Source organism: Salminus brasiliensis, chromosome 10, assembly GCF_030463535.1.
Source record: "Salminus brasiliensis chromosome 10, fSalBra1.hap2, whole genome shotgun sequence".
NCBI classification, from domain to species: Eukaryota; Metazoa; Chordata; class Actinopteri; order Characiformes; family Bryconidae; genus Salminus; species Salminus brasiliensis.
The window spans coordinates 15,474,941-15,498,487 of record NC_132887.1 but is presented as its reverse complement, the minus strand read 5'-3'; the positions used below and the strand labels follow the sequence as shown (position 1 = coordinate 15,498,487).

Sequence of the window (23,547 nt, the reverse complement as noted above, 5' to 3'; positions counted from 1 at the left end):
TGGAAAGGAGAAACAGAAGGAAAGAGAACAAGAAACGTTATAAAATCCCAACATTTAAAAGGTTCTAGTGATGTTCAGAGTCTGAAAGGAAAAAATACCAACTTCCTTCAATACCAGTACATATCAAGGACGGCATTATGCTACAGTACATTTAAATACATGCTTTTCTAACTTACCTGCAATGTTTACAAGCTCTAGTGGCACAAACTATAATCCACAGGTTTTAAACTGCACAAACTCAATCAGTGATTCTGTTTCTTTTTCAGTCTGATTCCATTACGTCCTAGAAATCAGAACTTAAATCCCACAAAGTCAAAAGACTAGAACCCTTTGGATTAAGACAAAGGTTTAGATTTTAGACTTAGTCGCTAATGTAGTTCGACAACCGACTATTTTTCAGGAGACACAATTCCACAATGACGGAGTTCAGGACAGTAGCAGAGAGCTTATAGCACATCGCTGACACACCCACTCTGAAGTAATGTCGGGGAGTGTAAAGAAGAGCACCCACCTCCGCAGGCACTCACAGACACCTTGAGCAGACAAGTGACTGGCATGACTTGGGTGTGATGTATCCCTTAGTAATCCAAACTTTCCAATATGATTCAAAACTATACAAAACTAGACGTATGCAGTACACACGGTATAAAGCCCCTTTCAGACAAGCATGGTTAACCCAGCAATATTAACTAGAAGAGATATATGTGTAATCGCAAGCATCTGGATCAGTCGGTAATGTCTGAGTGAGCCCATGTATGAATAGAGCATATTAATGACAAAGTCAAATAGATATTAAATTAACATCTTAAAGCAACAGTATGTAAACGTTTTACCTCAAAATCATTTCTAAATCATGTTGATGACACACTGACTTCTGCACTCGGGCCAGAACATTTGATACTATGGAACTTTCGTTGCGCTGCATGAGAATGTTATGCTGCATAACCCAGTGCTGTAATTTTTTAATATTACTTTACTTTGTCAGTCAACATGGTTCTTTTACTTCAGGTACTGGTTCTGTATTTCTCAGCTTGTCAACAAATGCATGTTTATAGCTGTCCATAAAAGGAAAGCTCTTAGTGTGATGTGTGTTTATGATAGTGACGTAAAAGAGGATTATACTCCCCAGCTGTAGAGGGAGCCCAGGAGCAAGAAATACCAATTATTGCATAAACCTCCAGGCTTATTTTTTAGTCAATAATAATTTAAATGATAGAAACACAGACTTGAACAGCATACTAGTTTATATTCATTATATATATATATATATATATATATATATATATATATATATATATATATATATATATATATATATATTATTTTTCAGTAGCTACACTGTTAAAAGTATAGGGGTTCATTCATTTGAAACTGTGGAGGAACCTCTTATGATGCTTTGAGGAACCTTCAAGGAACCGTCTCAAAGCACCTTAAGAGATTCCTCCACAGTTTTATATTGAAGGACCTCCAAAAGTTCCTTAAGGAGTTTATTCTTTTAACAGTGTACACTCAACTAAAAAAAAAAACTTTTTAATAATACACTTTTTAATAATCATATAGATTATTCAGTAACTACTACGGAACTAATATGACGAAACAACTAAAGTGTGGGAGGCCTCAGCCTACCTCTTTCAATCTATAAATCTATACCACACTATATGGACAAATGTATTGGGACACCTACACATTACATCAACATGGGCTTTTGTGACATCCCATTCTAAATCTATAGGCATTAATAAGGACTCTGTCCCCCTGTGCAGCTATAATAGCGGGTTTGGAACTCAGTTTTTGAGTCAGCAGAGCGTTGGCTGCTTTTATGCTTTTCTGTGCGCCTCAGCACTGAGCAACCCCGCTCTGTAGGTTGTTGTTGTGGTTCCTAAATGCTTCCACTTTTCAATAATAACAGTCACTGCTGATCGTATAGTATCTATTTTCTAATATCTAATTTAAAAGATGACTTTGGTATGTGGATTTTGGTGATAACAACAGAACAAAATGTACAAAAGCTTTTGAATCAAAGTATTTTAGTTTTTATAACTGTTATTCTGCATGTCATACTCAGTGTGCTGAGGATCAAACAGAGGGCATGCAGAGACTTTCTCAAATGATGTACGATGTAGAAATGATGTAGATGTATGTTATTTCACATGATTGCAGAGCAAGAAAGAACAGCAGTTCAGGGTGGGCTGCACTTTTCTTTGTATAAGCTTGTAGTCAGCTGTCCACATTCGTTTGAAATGAGGGGGCTTATTAAGCATGCAGAGTTATTCCTGTGTTATCAGATACTCAGCATTTACCTATGCTAATGAGCAGCGCAGCATCACACTCTGACAGGTACTTCTACACTATGATTATGGTCGTTAGCTGCTCATGAATTATTACTTTCTGTTAAAATTCCCATTAAAGTTTAATGAAGTGGTCAAAGTAGACCTGATTGATTTACCTTCTACATGATGGAGGGAAAGGAGAAATGAGAGGGTGATGGGAAAGCTCTGATTTGGTCTGTAATATCTCAAGCTATTAGATTAATGAGTTTCAGATGCAGTTCTCCTCCTCTGTGAGTATGAAAAGTGAGAAAGGAACGTAAATGGGAGTGTGGGCCATCGATTCACTGCGCAGTGGGGCTTCCCTATCAGTGCAGTGTGTGAGAAGACAATTAACCACAAGCATACACGAAAGCAGGCACTTACTTCCACCCTTGCCACTCTTCTCCATGCGGTACTGGTAGATGTGGAGGGTGAAGAGCATGTGTGAGTTGCGGCGATCCTCCTCGTCTGCATCAGGACGGCTGGTGCTACGAGCTGCGATGGCTGCATCCAGGAAGAGTGCAGCTTTCTCCGCTGTAGGGGCTCGCAACTCGCTCTGATTCTGGAGCTGGACAACAGAGAGTCAGAGAGTCAATTCAGTTCAGTCTGACCGTTAGGGTACCAGAACACCATAGAATATCTCACTGATGCAAATTGCAAGGTATGAAGAATACAAACGTGCAAGATGGAACAGTGTAGACCAACAGCAAAGCGCAAGAGAGAGACAAACCGTGTAGAGCAGTATGGTTAGTAATATACTGGATGGATGGATGGATGGATGGATAGATAGATAGGTGTAAATGTGTGTTTGTGAAAAGCCACAAGATCCACGGATCAAATGGAAAGAAGCCTCGAAACTGAGGAAGGAAGAGAGAAAGCTAATTGAACCACTCTACACAGAGCTAGTCCATTAGATTGGGTCTCTTGGGCAATCAAGGAGACAAATATGCATACAGAGGGGAAAGTATTATTGAGGGAGTTGGAGAGTAGTAGATCAAGAGAGCAAAAGACTGCCCCTCTCTGCCTCAGGACAAAGAATGACTATGAAGAAAACCCCCTGGGTGGGTGGAAAGGCCAAGACCCCGATAGAGCATCTATTTGAAGGAAAAAGAAGCAGCAGGCTGAGAACCTGGTGCACTCCCAATTTTAGAGGAAAGCAGATCATCATAGGCAGAATAGCAGTTCTTGTACTCTATAGTGTAAAATATTAATATCTCTCATTTACAGTTTTCAGCCAGGACATGTATGGTGTCCAGAAATTGTATTATTAGTTTTACTCTGGGTCTACAATGTTAATTTTATAGCACTGGAAACTTATAGCCACCGGTCCGAATTATGCAAACTGCATCATACTCTCATTCAGATTTGCTTATGTAGTTTCTGTCATTGTATGAAGCCGCTAAGCATTCTTTCACACATTTGTATAGCTAACAGTATGTTATAGTGTCAGAAATCACATCCAATTTGATCTTGTAATAAATAGGACACACTCCCACTGTGATGTAACATTGTTAGCTGTGTTTTTTCCTTTGGGACAGGGCTGAGGTGTCAACATAATCAACATTGTCGATTACGGAAAAACGTTGATTTGCATAACATGCGTTGCATATCACAAAGATAACCACACAGCCTAAAATCATGCTGTGTCTCAAATCACACACTACTACACTAAATAGTGTGTTAACAATAGTGCCATCATTAATGCAGAAAGTAAAGTATAGAAACGTGTGGTTTGGTGACTTGTGGTTCTCCGGAATGCAAACAGCATCTAAAGTGTGGGAATAAAATGTGGTGCTCTGTAATCTTTGCAAAGTGTAGAAGGCTCTTTGTCAATTGCTATCTTAAGACGGCAGCATAACTGCACTGTAAGTGCTGTGTCTATATTGCCCCATGTTAAAAGTAATTTTCAGTTGTAGAATAACATCCTGGAGTGCATACTATGTATTTTTAAGAGAAGACGATAAAAACTTGATATTAAGAGAAATAAAAAAAAAACATTTGTATATTATGTTTAAAGTATCTTAATCAAGCATGCACACAAAACCCCTTTAGAATAATCAATAAATTAGGAATTAGATTAATCGACCAATTGAAAAAAAGCAACAACATTAGATTAATTGATAAAACAAATAATTGTTAGGTGTAGCCCTACTATGGGACAGCAAAGTGCTTGAGTAGTTTGAGCATGATAGTCCTATCAGTATTGGAAAAGAAAAGCCTATTAGCTTGATTAGCTTAACCGCTTCAGTGCAAATCCAGAGAGGAAAAAATCTCAGACACACCAAACCCAGCTTTTATTGCCTGATTGAAAACAGCTGGGATTAGGGAAGAATTGTGTAAACACAATTTTTGCCAAATCATTCTTTTAGTGTGTACTGAATCCCTGTTACAGATGAAAAGTATCATCAGTCCTCCGTAGACTAAACGTAGTCTTCCAAATAAGCAGTAATGGGCAGTCATCTCCTCCAGCTAGCAATAGTGGAGTTGGAGACAGTGGAGAACACTGCGAGGAGCACCGGGTGGAGCCGACTCCCGTATCTCAACTTCACAAGCCTCCAGGCAGCCTTTGAAGTGTTGGCCTCATATGGACCCCCAAAAAAACAACATCTGACGCCAACACCTGGCAGCGCTTTCAACTACCCCGTCTCCCACCCCTCAAACGCCAACTACCCCCCTACTATTTACCCTCCTCCAATGAAGGGACTGGTGGGGGAAGGGGGAGAAAGGAGGCAGCAGCACCCGCAGATGGATGCTGAAGGGCCTTGGAGGAAAAACCACCAGAACAGCTGCCTATCAGCACAGGGCTCCATTATAACACACCACAAAAACGGCTGCTGAAGGCAAGGTGAGGTGTGATTAAAACACAGAACATCTAATTACTGCAATGAGAAAAGACCAGGGCATTCAAAGGGTAGACACTGAATGTTGGTGGTCCATACAAAGATCAGTTCACATACTATATACAAGCAAACAAAAAGTGTCCACCAACCTGTGTCCCACAGATGGGATCCTCACGTAGGTAGACCCCAGGGGATTGGCCATCCTGCAGGCTGCCTGTAGAGACGTCAGACAGCAGGTCCTGCAGACTCTCGTCTTTGCCGTAGATCTCCACCGCAGACACTCGCACCGAGAAGCGGGTTCCGGTCTTTTCCTTGCGCTCGCTGATGAGCTTGAAGAGCCAGGAGATGGCACAGGGCGCAATGCCAAGACTCTGAGCGGTGCTGTCTTTGCCAATCATTGTGTATGTCTTGCCTGGTGAAGGGGAGGGAGAAAGCTGTTGATTCTGGCTGAGTTATGACACACCAGAATTTCAAGCACTGGAATGTCAGTAGAGGTACACTTCCCCTGGACTGGCAGGAAGTGGTGGGTGGAGCAAAGGAACCTTTATGGCCGAGGTGACCTTGAGCAAGGCATCATAAGTTAAAGGGTTCCTGGGCCCTAGTTGTGTGTTCTCACCTAGTCACTTGCACATGCTCACTGCCGCAGATGGGTTCAATCCAGAGACTGAATTCCATTGCACTGCTGTGAAATGGCTGGAAAGTATTATGTAATTTGTATGCTACAATGTGAAGAACGCAAACCCTGAACAGTCCTTATTACCATACATACTGGAACAGAATATAATAGTACTCTATATTTAATATAAAATATTAGTATTATCTAGTTAATCTTTCATTTGATGAAATCAATGCCATTAAGAAAAAAATATGCTAATATGCCAGTGAGCGTGCATAACAGGCACCGCAATATCATACACGCCTTCCTCATAGAGAACACACACATGTTTAAGTGGTGCTAAGTAATGGCCGAGTGCTAAACCCACATTTTGGACTATTACGAGCAACATAAGGGGAAAAAAGTGTTGCGACACTTAACAAGCATGAGCAGCACTGCCAATAACGCAGGACCCTCAAACACATTCAAATGTGTGAGGGTCAATTACCAAGCTCTTAATTATATTGTCTGCCCTCTAGCCCTTCTGTTTGCAATCATCTACACACAGACATACATATGGGCACCCAGACACATATTCACACGCTCACACACATAGTATATCACTCAGACCTTTAAAAGAAACGGGAGTAGAAGGAGGCGAATGTTTTCTTCACTCTCAGCTACTAAGTGGTTTGAGCACTATTAACTAAATAACTGGACCTTATGACCTGTGGCTTTTATCACGCTCATAAGTAATTAATGAGATAAGTAATGATGAGCTAATCAGGAGGATCACTGAAGCTTACCAAGCTTGACATGTCCAAAGCAGAAGATACAGCCGTCTGCTCCATTCACCACTGACTGGATGACTTCAGCCACAGTCCCTGAGCACACTTCGGCCTGCAAGAGCACAGCAAAAAACCCTCAATGTCCATTATAACCAGTATATGGACAATCAGCAAGTCAACATATTGCTCAAGACAGCAGAGATCAAAAATGCAGGTCCAGAAAGTAAAGAATTATCCCAGGATTTTAAGTGAAAAGGCAGTTGGAGCAAAATCGTGGGTCCGATTTTTACTTTCTGGACCTTCTAGCTGAGCTCATGACAGTGACAATGTTCAAATTTTAGGTGGATAAAAAAGTTTCAAAGTGTACTTCTGTAAATGAACAATAATGACTATAAAAGGAATGTATAATCACACCAGTAACTGCTGCTGCACATTTAGTTGCCTCTCGTTTTGAATTGAGTGGAAGCCTGTAAACCTTGTGGCGCAACAGACCCTGTCTGAATCACATTTATCTCTGCAGTGTGCACAAATCCACTTATTGCATCATTAGCAAAAGAAACACAGCAAACCGTTCAGCCTACAAAGCAGCAGCTCATCATGGATTCATCGGACAGGGAGGTTTACTAGAGAACTATCGTTACGATCTGTTCCACTAGCCCCAGTCCACAGGGACAGTTTGTTACTGCAGCAATCTCCTTCCATACATCAAAACACACATACACACAAGCCTAGCCCTCACACACTCGTGCACACATACACACCTATATATAAGGACAAGCGGGCACTGTGACTGTAATCTGAAGAAGGGCACACTTTAGAAAGCAATTCACTAAAATGACCTCTCTCTTGTGCCACAGAAACATCAAGTGATTTACTATCACATTTGACTTTTACTTGACTTCTGACCATTTTTGACCCTCATGAATGTGCAGTTATTTCCAGCAATAACAAAAAAAAATGTTGTGCTTCGGTATTTAAATACACTATATGCCCAATATATATATATATATATATATATATAATATATATGTCTGTGGACACCCCTTCTTATCAATGCATTATCCAGCTACTTTAAGTCACGCCCATTGCTGACACAGATATGCAAATGCACAAACACAGCTTGGCTAGATGGGTACAAAAAGCCCCTTAGTATTAACCTGTGAAGAAGTGCAACTGTGTTCTCTGGAATGACAGTGCTTCGTTCAGTACATTTGGCATAAGTTGGAGAGTTGGGGATGAGGTGGAGTGGTGATCATCCACCATCCTGACCACATTGACACACTTGCCGCTAAATGCAATCAGATCTAACAGAAGGCCAAAATCTAGTAGAAGGCCTTCCCTGAACAGTGGAGACAGTTACTCCAACAAAAGTCCCTTGATTGCAGAGAAAAGAATGAACGAGCAGGTGTCTCAAAACTTTGTCCATATAATGTATTCCTCACTAGTCGTTTAGTAAATAGATCAACAGAAATGGTCCAAAATAACTCAAAATAAAATTGTTACATTAACTTCCATTTAAAAAAAATTCTAATTAAAATCTTCCATTTAAAGTCCCATTCAAATCTGTCACCATACAAATGGAGATATGTTTGTTTACTTACACCGACAATGTGATCTGTGTCTAACACAAATGACTGTGAGTCAGGGCAAATCCGAAGTAGATTCTTTCAGAACAGACTTTAAGATGTTGACCTAAACTGCTATAAAGCCACCAAATTGTTCTCACTTAATCATCCTCAAGAACTCTGAGTGTCTCCTCATCTTCATTTTTGTGTGGTTGTTTGGAAGGCGCTCTGGTCTTAATTTGGACGCCACAAGTCGCTTTAGAGTCTGGGTGATGAACCGAGAACGAGCTGCTGGGTATATGTGGCCGGAATTCAAACCATTTTCCAGACTTAAAAGAAACAGCTGTTGAGTGCATACTGTGAAGAATGCTGCTGTCCCAAGATAGCCATTTTTGCATTAAGCCCCAGGCCCTGCCCAGAATGTGTGTATGTGTGTGTGCTGTGCAGATGTCCTCCTGCCCTTGAGGAAATGTCTTTGCCCAAACACACAATGATACAGCGTAGGGGCAGCAAAACAAACAAGCTCACAGCAAATCCACAGATGGATATGCAGAAAGACATTTTCATCCTGTGCTGGATAATACAGCCCCAATCAGCACAGTAATGAACCGACTCCGCAGTCTGGCTTACTTGTGAGGCATCTTGGGTGAAGACAGCATCGAAGGCGAACATTTTTGGAGCGGCCAGAGGTGTGCGGCGGTGTGCTGGGGTGGTTTGGGCTAGCGGGGAGGGCTCATACAGGGTCAGCTGCTTCTTCCTCTGGTCTACCTTCAGGAAGGACAAGGACTCTGACGACTCCTGATCCCCGAGAGATGGACAGATCCGCACCATCACTTTCACCTGCTCAGGGGAATAGTGCAAGGCAAGCTTTTATATAAGAATAGTGTCTGTTATAGAAGATCAGTTTAAGCAAACTATAGGTGATTGCTAAGTGCAAAAATCACTAAATTAGAGCATCTAGAGCTACATCAGCTTTTATGCTTATAGTAACAAAATCATGCAACAAATCATATGGAGACGAGTAGACAGGTATCGTCTTGCAACAATAATGCAACAATAAAATGCTAATTCATCAGATTTGTAAGGTGTGACTGTAATCTAGCTTTCTAAAGTACTACTACAACTTCCCCTTCTCCCCACACTATGGCAAGAATGCGTCAGATTTTAAACATATTTATATATAAATCTTTTACATCTTTCTGAAGAGACAAGGGCATAAGAGACAAAAGAGAGCATAAGAGACAAAAAAGGCAAAAGCCAAAAGACCAAGTCATCATTATGCTATACACTGCCCACACCAAAAAAACAAAAAAACAATCAGGAGCTTACTGGAATTACTAGCTTTAAAGTGAATACAGTAGCTATAAAGTGAATACAACCACGTATCATCATGCCATTTAATTTAGCAGTGAAAAACATTCATTTTACCTGCAACCAAGTTTTTTGCATACTTAGGTATACACTTAACATTTAAATTAAATCAACCTGTAAAGATGAAAACTTTCATCTCACTGATTGGACGTGTAAACTGCATGCAAAAAAATATTTTTCTAAATTTGCATTTCACTTTTTATCTTCCAATTTCTGCCTGTCTTTTTTTTTAAATGTTACTGAGTGATCATACATGTCTGAAAGCACTCTGCCTTGTTTGTTGCTGCTAGAGTTCACAGGACGACTGTGCTACCTAATGTCCACTATGTAGGTCACTGGTAATGACCTATGCACCCCCAAAAATGCACTGTAAAATTCTGTCATTTCTGTTTGAGTCAAAGAGTACGTCCTACAGATATTTTAATGACCCTATATGGTCTATTTCATAATGACTTTATAATCATAAATATAAAAAATGAGTTCTGTAAGTTTCAACTATGCATGTTATGCAAACTATGTCTGCATACTGTGTTTGTCCACCCCCCGCCATTCCAGTGTGTCCCTAATTCCACCCACTAGCTAAGTTTTCTCATTACATGGCACTACCAGATAGTAGGCACTTTGCTCCCAGCATGTGTTTCTGCCAAGACTCCAGCCTGCTTCTTCTCAAACTGGAGCATCACTGGACAGCTAAATGTGCTTGGAGGACAATGTAAACTGCTATTATATCTGTTATAACAGCTAGTAGAGTGATGAGGGAAACAGGGAGCCAATTATGCTGTCTTGGATTCTCAGACACAGATTACTGTGGCATCACCAGGGATCAAACATGTGATTTCCCGACGTCAGAGCCATCGTTTAGACAGTTGTGCCGGTTATGCAGAAAAAAACTGCATTCATTCAAGATTTCTTTTGACAGGAAATTACCTCCATAGACCAAAACAACTTCTCAAAGTCAGTTATAGAGCAGAAGCCATGAGAAACTTTTTCCATGGCTTTCTGCAGTGCCACATGTTTTACAAACGCGACCACCCACCAAGTCAGCCAGAGCAAGTGCAGCCCAGCAGCTGAGGAACTGTGCTAATTAATGGTAGCATGATCATTGCATCAGTGAGAAACCGGCATTGGTGACAGGATGTGGCCTCACAGCACATGGCAAAGCTAACAGAGGTACAGTATATTCCCTATGGAGCTCCTATGGCACTCCAAGCAGCACAGAGCCACAGTCTTTCTCTTGTGGACTATTTACAGAACTGCGGCTCCAGTGCAAACAGAACAATGTCAGGCCTGCCAATCCTTGTCAGTGCCTGCGGTCAACGGAATGCCTGCGTCTCAGCGTCCCTGCTCCACCGGGGCCGATTACCACTGATGGACATGTGCACATGGTGAACAAATTACAGCAGGCATGGCATTGGAAACAAGGCTTCCATATATGACCCAGACATGCACAGGTCGAACTAACTGTCTCCACTATATTTACATTTGTCTGTCATTCGATATGAGTGGAGTCTGATCAAGCCTGCTGGATTTTCACACCTCCTGCTAGCCATACTAATGGCTCTGTCCATTCAGCTCTGGATCTCTTCTACATAGCCATTAGCCTCATCAACCGTCCTGACCTGCTTTCTGGTTCACTGACATGAGAGCCAGAGTTGGCCAGAACCATCAATCAGTGCACTACTCAACTAAATAACAAGGTTATACAAATCACAGAACAAATGCTACAGTCCATAATTTGAGTAAACACAGTGGGCCAGCGGGTTCTCTGAAAACCCCCAAATATGATGCTGATATGATTCAAGCTTTGCACAGTTAGATGTTGTACATTTTCACAGTCAGAAGCCACTGGACAAGTTAAATTTACCAGCCAAACTTCAACCACCAGTCGAGTCCATTCAGACAGCAGCAGATGTGAGTGTTTCGGTAGTGGGAAGAGGAAGCTCATTAGTGAAGCTGGGATTCAATGAGTCCATTCTCAATGGGCAGTTAACAATCATCTCAATGGGTTGGAGCTTTTGGCAACATGTGCTACAATCATCTCGCAGAGCAGGTGGTATCTAATCTGGTACAAATCTTCTCCATCGCTATAAATACTGTAACATGAAGTACAATACAATACCCAGTAGACAAAGGGGATGCATGCCGAACACTTGCTACTGTTGGCCTGGCTCCCGCTCTGACGCTACTGAACTCACGCTTTGGCAAAATAAGACATCACTACTCGCTGCTTTTCCAGAGAGCTATGGTGTCCACTGAAAAACGTTTTAGGCAAAAACATCTAAGCAACACCTCTTCCACAAACGATCCCTTCCACAGGGAATGAACCAGAAGGGAAAACCGATGACATTGCCTGAGATTTATGCCACAACATCAGCCCACAGCCAGTCTGGCCAGAAGTCTGGGCAGCAGTCTGCATACAGACAAATGTGGCACCCTCTATGCAGCTGTGCTGAACACCCCATGCTCTGCATGTGTGTGTGTGTGTATTTGTGTGTGTGCATTTATCACACCACTTAACCCAACCCGCATGTGTGTTCCCCACTGAACAGGGAGATGTATGGCCTCACGTTTCTCCTGGTCACTTTAGGAGGATAATGTACTGCTCTTTATTCACTGTCAGAAAGACTGTATTCGTAAACACACTGCTTTTTGCTGTGTGCATATGTGTGTGTGTGTGCGTGTGTGTGTGTGTGTGTGTGTGTGTGTGTGTGTGTGTGTGTGTGTGTGTTTATCTCTCTGACCTTGCCCATGCCGGGATTCTCCTTGGCCTTTGAGCCGGCTCTTAGCAGGCATGGTGGAGCGGGTGGGGGGGACAGCTGGATGATGCTGCTGAAGTTGGTGGGGTAGATGGAGGGCTCCGGGGGCTGCAGCACAGGCTGCTGAGCCTTCTTCCTTTTAGACGACAGGTTCAGCTTCTGTGCAGCCCTAGCAGTGAACACAACATACAGTTCAGTATGAGCAGAGCCAGAAAATGCTTAGAACAGGTGGAAACAAGAACAAGAAGATGACAAACATGAAAACAAGTATTGGGACACCTACACATTACACCTACTGAAGCTTTCATGACATCCCATTCTAAACCCATAGGTATTAATATGGAGTTGGTCCTCCTTTGCAGCTCTAACAGCAGGTTTAGAACTCTGCGGTTTTTGATTCAGCAGAACGTTGGAGACATTTATGTGTTTCAGCACTTGGTGACCCTGCACTGTAACGGTACATAGTCTGCCACTTTGTGATGGTTGCTATGGTTCCTAAATGCTTTCAATTTTCAATAATACCATTCACAGTTGATTGTGTAATATCCTATTACAGTTAATACCAATGGGACTGAATGAAACTAAATTCAATGGCTAAGAGGTGTGTCCCAAAACTTTTGTCCATATAGTGTATGTGACCCATTTTATAGATAGCCGTCTATCATACAGTGATCTACTGGAGATTCCAGATGCTATCCATTTCAAGGTGTCAAGCTGTTTCTACAAAACCGAATCACATTCAGACTTGACACCAGAAACTGTTTCTGCTGTCATACGTTGAACTGAAGTCACAAAACTGTGATCGTTTTGTCTGGTTTAACTTCCAAAGCCTGTCACTCTGTCAAGGACACTTTTCATCAAACACAACTAAAAGTTCTTTGCACACCACAGGGAAGAAGGTTTCCAAGGAGCCGGTGAATATGCACTTTTCATTCAAGTTGGGGGGTAAAAAAAAATCAATCTACTCTTTTTCTGATTGATTTCACGGTATAGCCTGACATTTGCAAGCCAACAGTATGAAATCAGAACTGAAAGGTCAAAAGCCCCAGTCTGAAAGCCAAAGTAAACAGAGACAGGCCTCACTCTCGTTCTCTCTCCACAGGCTCCTTTATACAAACCAAATGGACACATTATGCCCCAATACCCCAAAAAGCTCTCCATTTTTCAGAAGGAAACACGAAACCACAGCTAATGGGGTCAGCTCAGTCATTAGCCCTGACATCAACCATTTGCTGCTTCTAACTCCACAATAACCCAGCCATAGTCTCAACATTAATCTCGCCATTCACATGAGATATGGTCTTATATTTCCAGGAAGATGTGGTGGGCATAACCGTCTGAAGACTTTAACTGAAACAACAGCTAAATCAATAGGAGGACTTAGCAATAACCTTCAGTTGAACTGTACAACAGCTCTGATCGGTGCTGTTTCTCATGCGGCTGCCATAGATCTATCCGTGAAGGAGCAACAGCATATGAGAAGGAATATGAGAAAAGACTTGGAGTGCATCGATCATAAACGTTTATGGCTGCTTCTGAGTTCTTTATACATCCAGTTGGAGAGCCAAGTGGATTTCATCCAAAAAATAACACTTTACTGAAGGGCAGAGTTCATAACGCTACCCGACTCCTACATAAGCATTTCATGACAGCTGACATAAACCTACGTAAACATTTATAGAGGTGGATTCCAAAAATGCGTCGGTTTGTCATAACACTTTCTGAGATCAAAACTACCTAAAGCAGATATTATGGCAAGAATGACACTTGTTGTAAGCTTTTAGAAGTGTTTGTACACTGTGAGATCTAACTGAACTTGATGAAATAATTGAGTTAACATAAGTTAAATATTGCAGAAAGTTGGGATCACTTAAGCTGATTAACCTAAACTTAAAGAAAAATGAATAGTTGAGCTCAAGGGTGAGGCCAGGGATTTTGGGCCCCACAACTCTAACAATTCTCATATTCATACATTTTGGCATATTTTGAGTTGAGGTGAATTTATTTAATCGAGTTATACTGACTGAGTAAACTGAGTTGTTTCAATGAAATATGATGACATTTAGGGTGTGCCCTTATATTTAGGGAGTGCAACCTTTATTTGCAAACTGAGTTCACCCCCCCAGCCCACCCATCATCAGTGTATAGTTGCTCCCCCCTCTTAGGTATATGTTTATATTTGATATAATGGTTGACTGCCTGGCTTTACCATTAAAGGCTAAATGCTGGCAGACTCTTGCATTACCACAAGGTTGACACAGTGTGTCAGTGTTTATGCAGATTAATAATGGTTTATTAAGGATTATTAAGGAATGGTTAATTAAGGAATGGTTAATAATGTTTAGTAACTTTTTAATTTGTTAAAAAAAAAACAAAGCTTAACTTAATTTATTTAAGGCAACAGTCTTTGAGGAAGGTGAACTTTCCGGGCCTGGTGTGTATACGTTATCTCAGTTGTTATTAAATGCTTATGTAGCTGTAATGTAGCCTTACTAATGCTGCCAAATGATCATTTACCATCCAAATTTCAACATTGTCTACATGTTTATGCATCATCAGCATGGACAGATACATACATGAAAGATATATGATCCCAACATCAGCCCAGAATTCCTATATTGGAACATACACAATAAAACTGAAACCCAGATCAGGCAAAAAGAAAATGGAAAACTGACATACCCTCTAGAAAATACGAAAGAAACAAAGAGTAAAAGGGAGAAGAAGATTGGGAGAGAAGGCAAAAATACAAAATACGAGAAAAGTAGAGCTGGTGAAAAGGAAAATGGAAAGGCAAGAGCAAGCGATTGATGTGTAGACGCTACAAGTAGCTCTCATTAAGAGAAGCCTTACAGGCATTGGTCTATGCTGTGTGTATGGACTCCACTAAGTGGAGAGGAGCTGACAGACTGCATCTGTCTTAGAAACCAACACCATGGTGCTGAGGAGGGAATTACCCACAACCACACACACACAGCAAGGATGGGAAGAATTCCTCCGGGACAAACTCCAAGCAATCCTAACTCTCCTAACTGCTGCTCGTATCGAGAGGATATAAAAGTGCTGAATGAACTGTTTAAAAAGTTCCTTCTCCCTCTTACAAGCAAACGGGTGAATTACGGCCCAATGCTCCAGTATACTATGCTGTGCATACTGGAGGAGAAGAACTGTCCTCATTTCAACAAACCTGTATAGAGACAGTGATCAGAAAATGTCCCAGAGTGTATGTGTGAGCAAGTGTGTGCAGAATTCCACAGAAGACATGACAGTGTGTGAGTGCATCTTCTCTTCTCTGGCGAGCAGCAGAGCGCTCATTAATCTAGCCGCCATCCCTTCGGACACATGTACTGTATGCGTGTGCCTGCTAGATGTCCACCCGTTCTCCCTCCCTCTTTCCCTCTGCACTCTGCACACACTCCCTCTCTACACCTCCAGAAGTGACAGACTGCCTCCCTCTGTCTCTCTCTGCCTCTGTTCTCCACCCCTCCTTTCTCTCTCCCTGCTCTCCAGCCCACAGCGACAGCCCAAGAGCACAATCAGGGAACACACCGCTGGCTGATGAAATAATTATAGCATCCAAGAGGAATACAGGAGGAGTTGCTCCCCAGGGAACTGCCGGCCCGGTAGAGAGGGGTGTGTGTGTGTGTAAGTGGGAGGGTGGCAAATGCTGCATGTGTGTGTGTGTGAGGGAGAAAAGGAGAAAAAAAGAAGGCAAAAAGAGTCTGAGACAGGCAGAGTGTCTTAAGTTTGTGATCCACTCTCAGTATAATACAGTAAATCTCTGTCAGCAGTACCGCGCCTGATGAATGGATCAGGACATCAGCGCGTCGTTGGGAAGGAAAAGACACAGTGTGATATTTACAGCTTTTTTATGAATATACATAATAAGTACACCTCAATTAGCACCTCAACAATAAAAAGGGTGTGTTTAGAGGAGGAACAAAGGCAGCAGTTCACTATTCAGATTAGGGGGTGTAAAACTACTGCCTTTAAAAAGGGTTCTTTAAGGGTTCCTGAGTAGACAGTAAAGGTCCAATATAGAACCATAAGAACTCAAAGACCCATTTGGATGCTTGATTGGTTCATTGCCTGGTTAGACCAGTCTAAACCATTTATAGATGGGTTTACAGAATTCTCAAAAGTGGGTTCTATATAGCATCATCTATAAAAGGCCAATTTCCTGCAGATTTTTTAAATACACCCTTTAAAAATAGCTGTTTAAGCTATTTTTATGAAGGCAATGGTTCAATAAAGAATCATAAGATTTGTTATTTGTGTCTTTGTCTGTTTAAAGGGTTCTTTGGGTTGGTGGAAAACCTTTGCAGGTGGTTCTTAATAAAACAGATTCTATATAGCAGTTTTTCTCAAACATGATCCTTGAGGCACCTTGCCCCGCACATTTTAGTGGATTCCCCACGTTAACACACCCACTGCAACTCTGAAAGAGCTGATTAGTTAAATCAGGTGTTTTTGGAGCAGGGAAAGCACTAAAAGGTGCAGGGCAGGGTGACTCCTACGCCAGGGTTGAGAGAAACAGATATGCAGCCCCAAAAATGACTCAAATAACCCCCTTTCCAGATACAGAGAAGCCTTTTTTGCTTTGGGTGAAGTTAAAATACAATACAAATGACCTTAAACTGGACAAAATACCAGATTGCAATGATATTGCTACATATTACAAATGCAATATACCTGCAGAATACAGCACTTAGGCCATGAGGAATATCCGGTGTTATTTTGGGGCAATAACGTTTACTAGGTCATGTCAAAGTCACTATACATTCAAACACCCAAATAATGTCTTAGACTGGTCAGAAAGCTCCCATCACAGCCATTTATTTGATAGAAATTTGCATATTGTATGCTTCTGCACTCAGTATCAGTCTTACAAAGATCATGATAACTGTTGAGGATCAATATATCGTGCAGCCCTAACAGGAATATAGGACCAATACAAAGTCCAGTCCAGTCCAGCAAATACAAAGGATTCAGCTTAATGCCATTATTCAATAGGCAAGTAAAAAATGTGAGTAGCAGTTACTTCTCACCTTGAACACACATAAGCACAATATGTAGGCATAATGAATACGAATACGAGAAGGAGAGAGAAAGGTCAGAGAAGGAGAGAGTGAATGAGGGGCCCATGTGATGAATAGTGCACCCTCCATGAATGTGCAATAACAGCTTTATCCCACCTTGTATGCGCATTCGTACACTAATGGGGAAATTAATTGCTTATCCCATGTGCCCTCCTCCCCTCTCTGACTCACCCTTTCCATTCCCTTCCCCTCTCTGCATGTGTCTCTCTCTCTTTCTCTCTCACATACAAGAAGCTGGCTCGGTTCATACATGGACACTGGCCATAAAGGACATGCTCAAGTGCCTACACTCTCTGTTGCTTGTCCACCTGTTTATATCCCCCTTCCCCCCACACACTGCACAGTGTACATGTCATACATGCAGTAATGAATAGCATCTCACCAATCATCCCTAACTAGCATGCATGCTCTGACAGGTTGCAGAGAAATCACTTCCACAAGCTGAAATTCCAATCTGTGTCACAATAAATTGTGAAAAAGAAGACAAATACAGTCTTGAAAGTAAAGGCCTCAAATGGTTCCACAAAGAACCCTGTAGAGGTGTGTGGATGTGAAGAACCTTTGAAAGGTCAGAAGCCCTTACACCATATATCTCTATTACAAATATGGTCTTTTATAGAAGTGTTTTTTTCTATGGTGTCCCTCAAGGAACCATTTGAGGCCCCATTATTTTTAACAGTGTAGATGAAGTGCATTAGAAGGTGGATGAGCTAATTTCAATTAACACACTGTGCAATGAGAGGTAGAGGAGGAGGGGGAAACATAAGTGACTGCTGTTCACCTTACCTCTGAGACACACTCACACACACACACACACACACATATATACACACCAAACCAGAGTGAGCAAAAACTTACACTTCTTTCCAATCCATCATCTAATGTAGTGAGCGCTCAATTTTGCCGGGGAAAGGCAAAAACAACCAAAGAGCAGATTGCAGTCCACGTGTCCAGATCCACAGTGTGCCATGGAGAGGGAGGGGAGATGAAAGAGAGCGCAATTTAAAAACTCCAGGATCTCCACTCCATTCTCATGCACTGAGAGACACCTCTAATAATCCACTATTTGCAAAAGAGAGCTGGAGCAAGTTTCTAGAGTTGGAGCTGGGAGGAGAAAGTGCAGGAACAGAAGGCTGTGGGGTGGTGGGAGGGGTCTGAGGCAGTGAAAGTGGAGGGCAAAAAGTCTCTTCACCGCACATTACCCGTGCGCCGCTTTACTCCACACAGCATGAAGCTGCAAATCCAATCTTCTCTCAAATCCAGGTAAATCACTCAGTCCCATTCACTCCAGTGCACACGACTCAGGTAGCTGCTCTTCACCTCACCTCGTTCCTTCTCACTTGCCATTCATGCCTTTGCATTTTTCATGACCTGTGCAACCCTCTTCTTTTCCCCCTCTCTCTTCTTCTCTTTCTCTCTCTCGCTGTCTCTCTGCCTTGGGTGCCCTTCATTCAATCGTTCACCTCCTCCGTCTTCTCCTCTTCTCCTTCCTCCTGCTCCTGCTCTGTGAGCCAGGATTGAAGAGTGGACGAAATCCCGCAGTCGTGCTGCTGGAGAAACGCTTCTCTCTCTCTCTCTCTCTCTCTCTCTCTCTCTCGCGCGCACGCACACACATACACGCAAACGCACTCATTCACACACACAAGCATGCAGCCGCTCGCTCCCTCCCACTCTTTCTTTACACAGCCCTGCCCCTTTTTTACTCCCCACAGCCAGAAAAGGAGTCCACACTGCGCGAGGGAGCTCCTTTCGCTTCTCTGCTGCTCTCTCTCTTTCTCTCTCTCTCTCTCTCTCTCTCTCTCTCTCTTAACACACACACATATGCCCCTCACTGCATGAATACTTCATGTCTAAAGGAGCCCCTTCTTTTTTATATTCTGTCCCAGACTTCAAACAGATTTGCTTAGTGTGTGCTTCATGCCTTCATGTGTGTGTGTGTGGGTTTTCAAGAGGAGGGGAGAGAAGAGAAAGACAGGAGAGAGGAGGGAGAGATGGAGTGACAGAAAAAAAAAACGTGGTGGAGAGGTTGTGTATATGTGTGTGTGTGTCCACGCACTGAATAGTTTTCCATGTAAAGCTGAGTGGCTGAGTGAGCGAGTGCTTCAGTCAAAGACGTGATCATTGTGATGGGTGAGATAATGCCATTCATTACCACTAATGCCACACAATTAATGCATTGTGAATGTGTGTGAGTGTCAGAAAGAGAGAGAGAGAGAGAGAGAGAGAAAGAGAGTCTATGTGGCTACCTATATAGGGGCATTATAACATATGCATATTTTGAAATTCAATACTTGAGGCCTGCGTGAGAATTTGGTGGTCGTGATGCTTTTGATGGCCTCATACATGCTTTATAACAATGTTATAAACATAACAGATGTGCATAGCTTTATTATCAAATCACAAAATCATCATTTAAATAGGCTGTCTAGTATTGCATTTTCTGTATGCTACTCACTGCGTTTTAACACCTGCCTTTATAGATTATTAGGAATGATGCTCTATAACAGTGTAACAAATGAAACAAATGTTTTTCTAATTTCTGTACTTTATTATCAAATCACAAAGTCATTATTTAAATAGGCTGTTCATGAATAATCTAGTATTGCATTGTAAAGATACACAATGCTTATACATGTTTTATAACAGCAGTTTTAAGCCATCTTAGATGGTTATAAATGTAAGAAATGTACATTATTTTAATATAACTACTCAATAATTGCTTTTTAAATATGTTATTAAGTGTATGTGTATTATGTGCACCCTACAATGTCTATGATGCCTTTTTAAATGGATTGGAATGTTGCTTTATAACATGTTATGTTATAAATGGAACTAATGTCCATTACTAATGCATGCCAAAGTCATTCGTGTCACCTTGCAAATAACCTATACAGTTATCAGATGTTATTATAGAACATAAACTGTTCAGAAATACTATATCATATATATGGTATTAAATACGTATGTATGCATTATAAAGTTTCTACATAGGTATAGGTCAAATCAAATGTTACCAAATATGCACATTTGAACACAGTAACCGTCCAACATATGTATGTAAGTCACATAGTTCTGACAGAAATGCCCTTGCCCTCTATAGTTAGTGAAAGAGAAAGACAGAGAATAAGCAATGAATGGAACACCGCTAAAGTTCTTGAAGTGAAAGCTCTATATTCCCTTGACTGCCAATTTGAGTCGGTTAAGCAGAGAGTATATGTGTGAGTGTGTGTGTGTGTGTGAGAGAGAGAGAGAGAGAGAGAGAGAGAGAAAGAGAGAGAGACAGAAAGAGTGTGTGGGAGCATGCCGGCTTCCCTCTGCAGGCTGAGTCTCGCTTTCTGTATCACAGCTTCACACACTGCCCTCCTAACACACTGCCCTACATATGCGCACTGGAGTGTACAGTCCCGTTGCAGCATGCAAGAGATGAGCAGAGGCAGTGTAGTAAAAAGCACACACACACACACACACACACACAGTGAGCGCTAAACAGTCATGGTTTCAAATCACACATGTGAGATCTTCTGATATCCGTAATTGGGTTTGGCTGCAGAGCGCCATTTGGCACACACCTAACTGAATACAGATCCAGTCCAAGTGGAGGGTCATGTTTCTTCATAACAGGACGTCCGAGGCCTTGTTCATATCTGCCGAGAACAGTTCATTTAGCCTTGCTCTATGTTTTCTTCTATTTGCATCAAAGGAAGCGAGGAGGCCCACTCTGGATTATAATGGACACTAGTTTATTTACAGCACTCAGTAAAACCAGAATGAAGTCAGTGCCTAACACACACTATTTGTCTAAACCTCTGAAGGAGCAAAGAAATTTCACCAACGACTTGTTTACAGTGGCATTCTATTAACGTGTACTACGCTGGAATTCAGCGAGCTCTTTAGAAACACCCATTCTGTCACTAATGTTTGTAAAAGCAGACTGCATGGCTACTCCTGTGGCAATGGGACTGAATGAAACACTTGACTTCAATGATTAAGAGGTGTGTCCCGATACTTTTGACTGTATAGTGTAAGTTGCTCTGATCATATGACCACATGCCATACAGGTAAACGTAACACATGTTCTACATTCTTATAAAGAGGTTCTTATAAAATGCTTTCAAAAGACCCATGCCTGAATGGTTCATTGTCTGAAAGTCAAGGCACATTTATTTGCATAGTGATGTTGTCACAACGCAGCTTTACAGAATCTGGAAATGTAGATGGTTCTTTATAGAGGCTTAAAAAGGTTCTATATTGCACTAGAAAGGTTCCACTAGTGCAATAGGTCAAAGAGCCCTTTTGGCTTAGAGTGCAGAAGCACTAATGCTAGCCATGATATGCTTGGAAAAGCATATTATATGTGATTAAATGTATCATGATAGTGGTAAATACAGATATACTGCCCACTGTGCTGCATTACAAAAAACCTACTTCTGTGCAACTTCAGCATACTTCAGACTAAGTAACAGTCTATAACAGCCCTCTTCAAGCAGGCAAACCAGAAACATCTGGTTTGAATACACATGAAGGAAGTGCATGTCTTTCAAAAGTAATAAAAATAATGTTTAATATTTGCCACACTGGAATTGCATATGTTAACCAAAGTACAAACCCTTATACAAGTTCCACGTATTCCAGTGTGCTCTGCTCTGCTCTAGTAGAGCTTCTTTTTTACTCTATCACTTCCCCCCTTGCTATTCATGCTGCTGTGCTTTTCTATAACCCCTACAATGTGTTCTGCACCCCTCCTATCTTCCTTGTTTCTTTCTCTCTGTCTGTCTATCTGTCTCTGTCAGTTAATTCATCCCCACAGCTCTTCTGTCTTGCCTCTCCTTCCTCTGTTTTGTCCACAGCTGTGCGCCAGAAGGAAGGAGAAGATGAAAGCGGGGCTGCTCAAGTTTATTGCAGTTTACAGCAAAATAATCACAATATGGAGAGTGACCAAGCACACTGTCCATATCCTTCAGTCTCAGGCTGTAGGTCTTTTTTGTTTGGCCTCGAAAAGACGAACACTAAGATGGGACAAAGAAAGAGAACAATCCATTCAGAGTCGTTCATTCCGGTAGTGGCAAAAGCCTGACTAATACAGGGTCCACCTGTGCAACCAGACTTGGAGAAGCATTAGCAGTAATCAATGCTGGAACGCTACAAATACTAATGTGTGGATCGCTCAATGTGACAGAGAAGCTGAAGTCATCGCTCTCTCAGGCTGCACCAGCAATTCAGGAAAGAAGGGACAAAAACAGAGTAACTAAGGCTTAAAATTAAGGTTTAAACCTCAAACTGTGCTGGATGAGTTAGAATAAGTGCCATATGTTGCTGTCAGTGTTTACAAAAGGCCCCTGAAGCATTTTGCCAGTGACATGGTGCACATTAGTAGATGTGTGTGAATAGAGGGGATGTAGGATGTTGGTGAAGATGTGTGTGAGTCGATGTGTGCATCGCATCCAGGTAGCCTATCCACTCTTGTGAGAACCAGAAACCATTTGGCTGGTTGTCAATAATCTTCCCAGACGCTGTTTTCTGCTATTCAGCTTTTGTCAAATTAGCAAGAAGAATTCCTCTGGCCAAGGGAGTCATTAGCCCTGTAGGCCCATTAGCTTGTTTGTGAGGATCTTGCTCTCTCTCTCATTCTCTCTCTCTCCATCTCTCTCTTGTTGTCAAGATAGCCCCTGTGGCTAATTGCCATGTTGGCCCTATTTACCATCCTTGACATTTTGCTTTTTAGTATCAGGGTGTTTTTTTCCATTCGGTCGACAAGATAACAGTGCTCTGGTCATTCAGGCAGGGATCAGATCACCCAGGCTGATATCAGACTGCATTACCCACTCACACACCCATATGTGCCCACCCTTGTTCCACTTGGCTATCTGTTACTGTAAGACCAGCTTATCCTTTTCCAGGAGAGTCCATTTGAGTGAATGTGTGCTGTGTGCAAAAAGGACATTCAAGATCTTTACAACTGCTGACCAACACAGAAGAAATAATGAGGGATGTGTATTTTGAAGGCGTATTTCGTTCATTACCATGGTTTGAGCTGCCAAAATGCTCTCATGTATATTGTGAGAATGACAAACAGTTTTCCAATGCTGGCTGGACAGCAAGGGACCTAACTTAACAGCTCTATGACTACTACTCAACTACTCTGTCCTCAAAACTTGGCCTAACAATTATTCTCACCCAAAATGAGAATTGTAAGTTAGGTGTGAAGCAGTATGGGTTACTGTCAT

General features: G+C 41.8%; 1 protein-coding gene across 3 annotated transcripts in view; it reads right to left on the bottom strand.

Moving 5' to 3' along the window:
* Positions 1 to 23,547, bottom strand: part of kif26ab (kinesin family member 26Ab) — a 94,764-nt gene that overhangs the window by 10,226 nt on the left and 60,991 nt on the right. For 2 of the 3 annotated variants that reach the window (XM_072689431.1, XM_072689432.1), the window contains exons 5-9: positions 12,210 to 12,393; positions 8,728 to 8,937; positions 6,551 to 6,644; positions 5,299 to 5,561; positions 2,694 to 2,877 (exon numbers count right to left, since the gene is read on the bottom strand). In XM_072689431.1, coding sequence (XP_072545532.1) covers positions 2,694 to 2,877; positions 5,299 to 5,561; positions 6,551 to 6,644; positions 8,728 to 8,937; positions 12,210 to 12,393 — 935 coding nt within the window. Of the gene's footprint in view, positions 1 to 2,693; positions 2,878 to 5,298; positions 5,562 to 6,550; positions 6,645 to 8,727; positions 8,938 to 12,209; positions 12,394 to 18,181; positions 18,711 to 23,547 lie in introns of those variants that run through there. The other variant, XM_072689433.1, reaches the window with a different exon arrangement.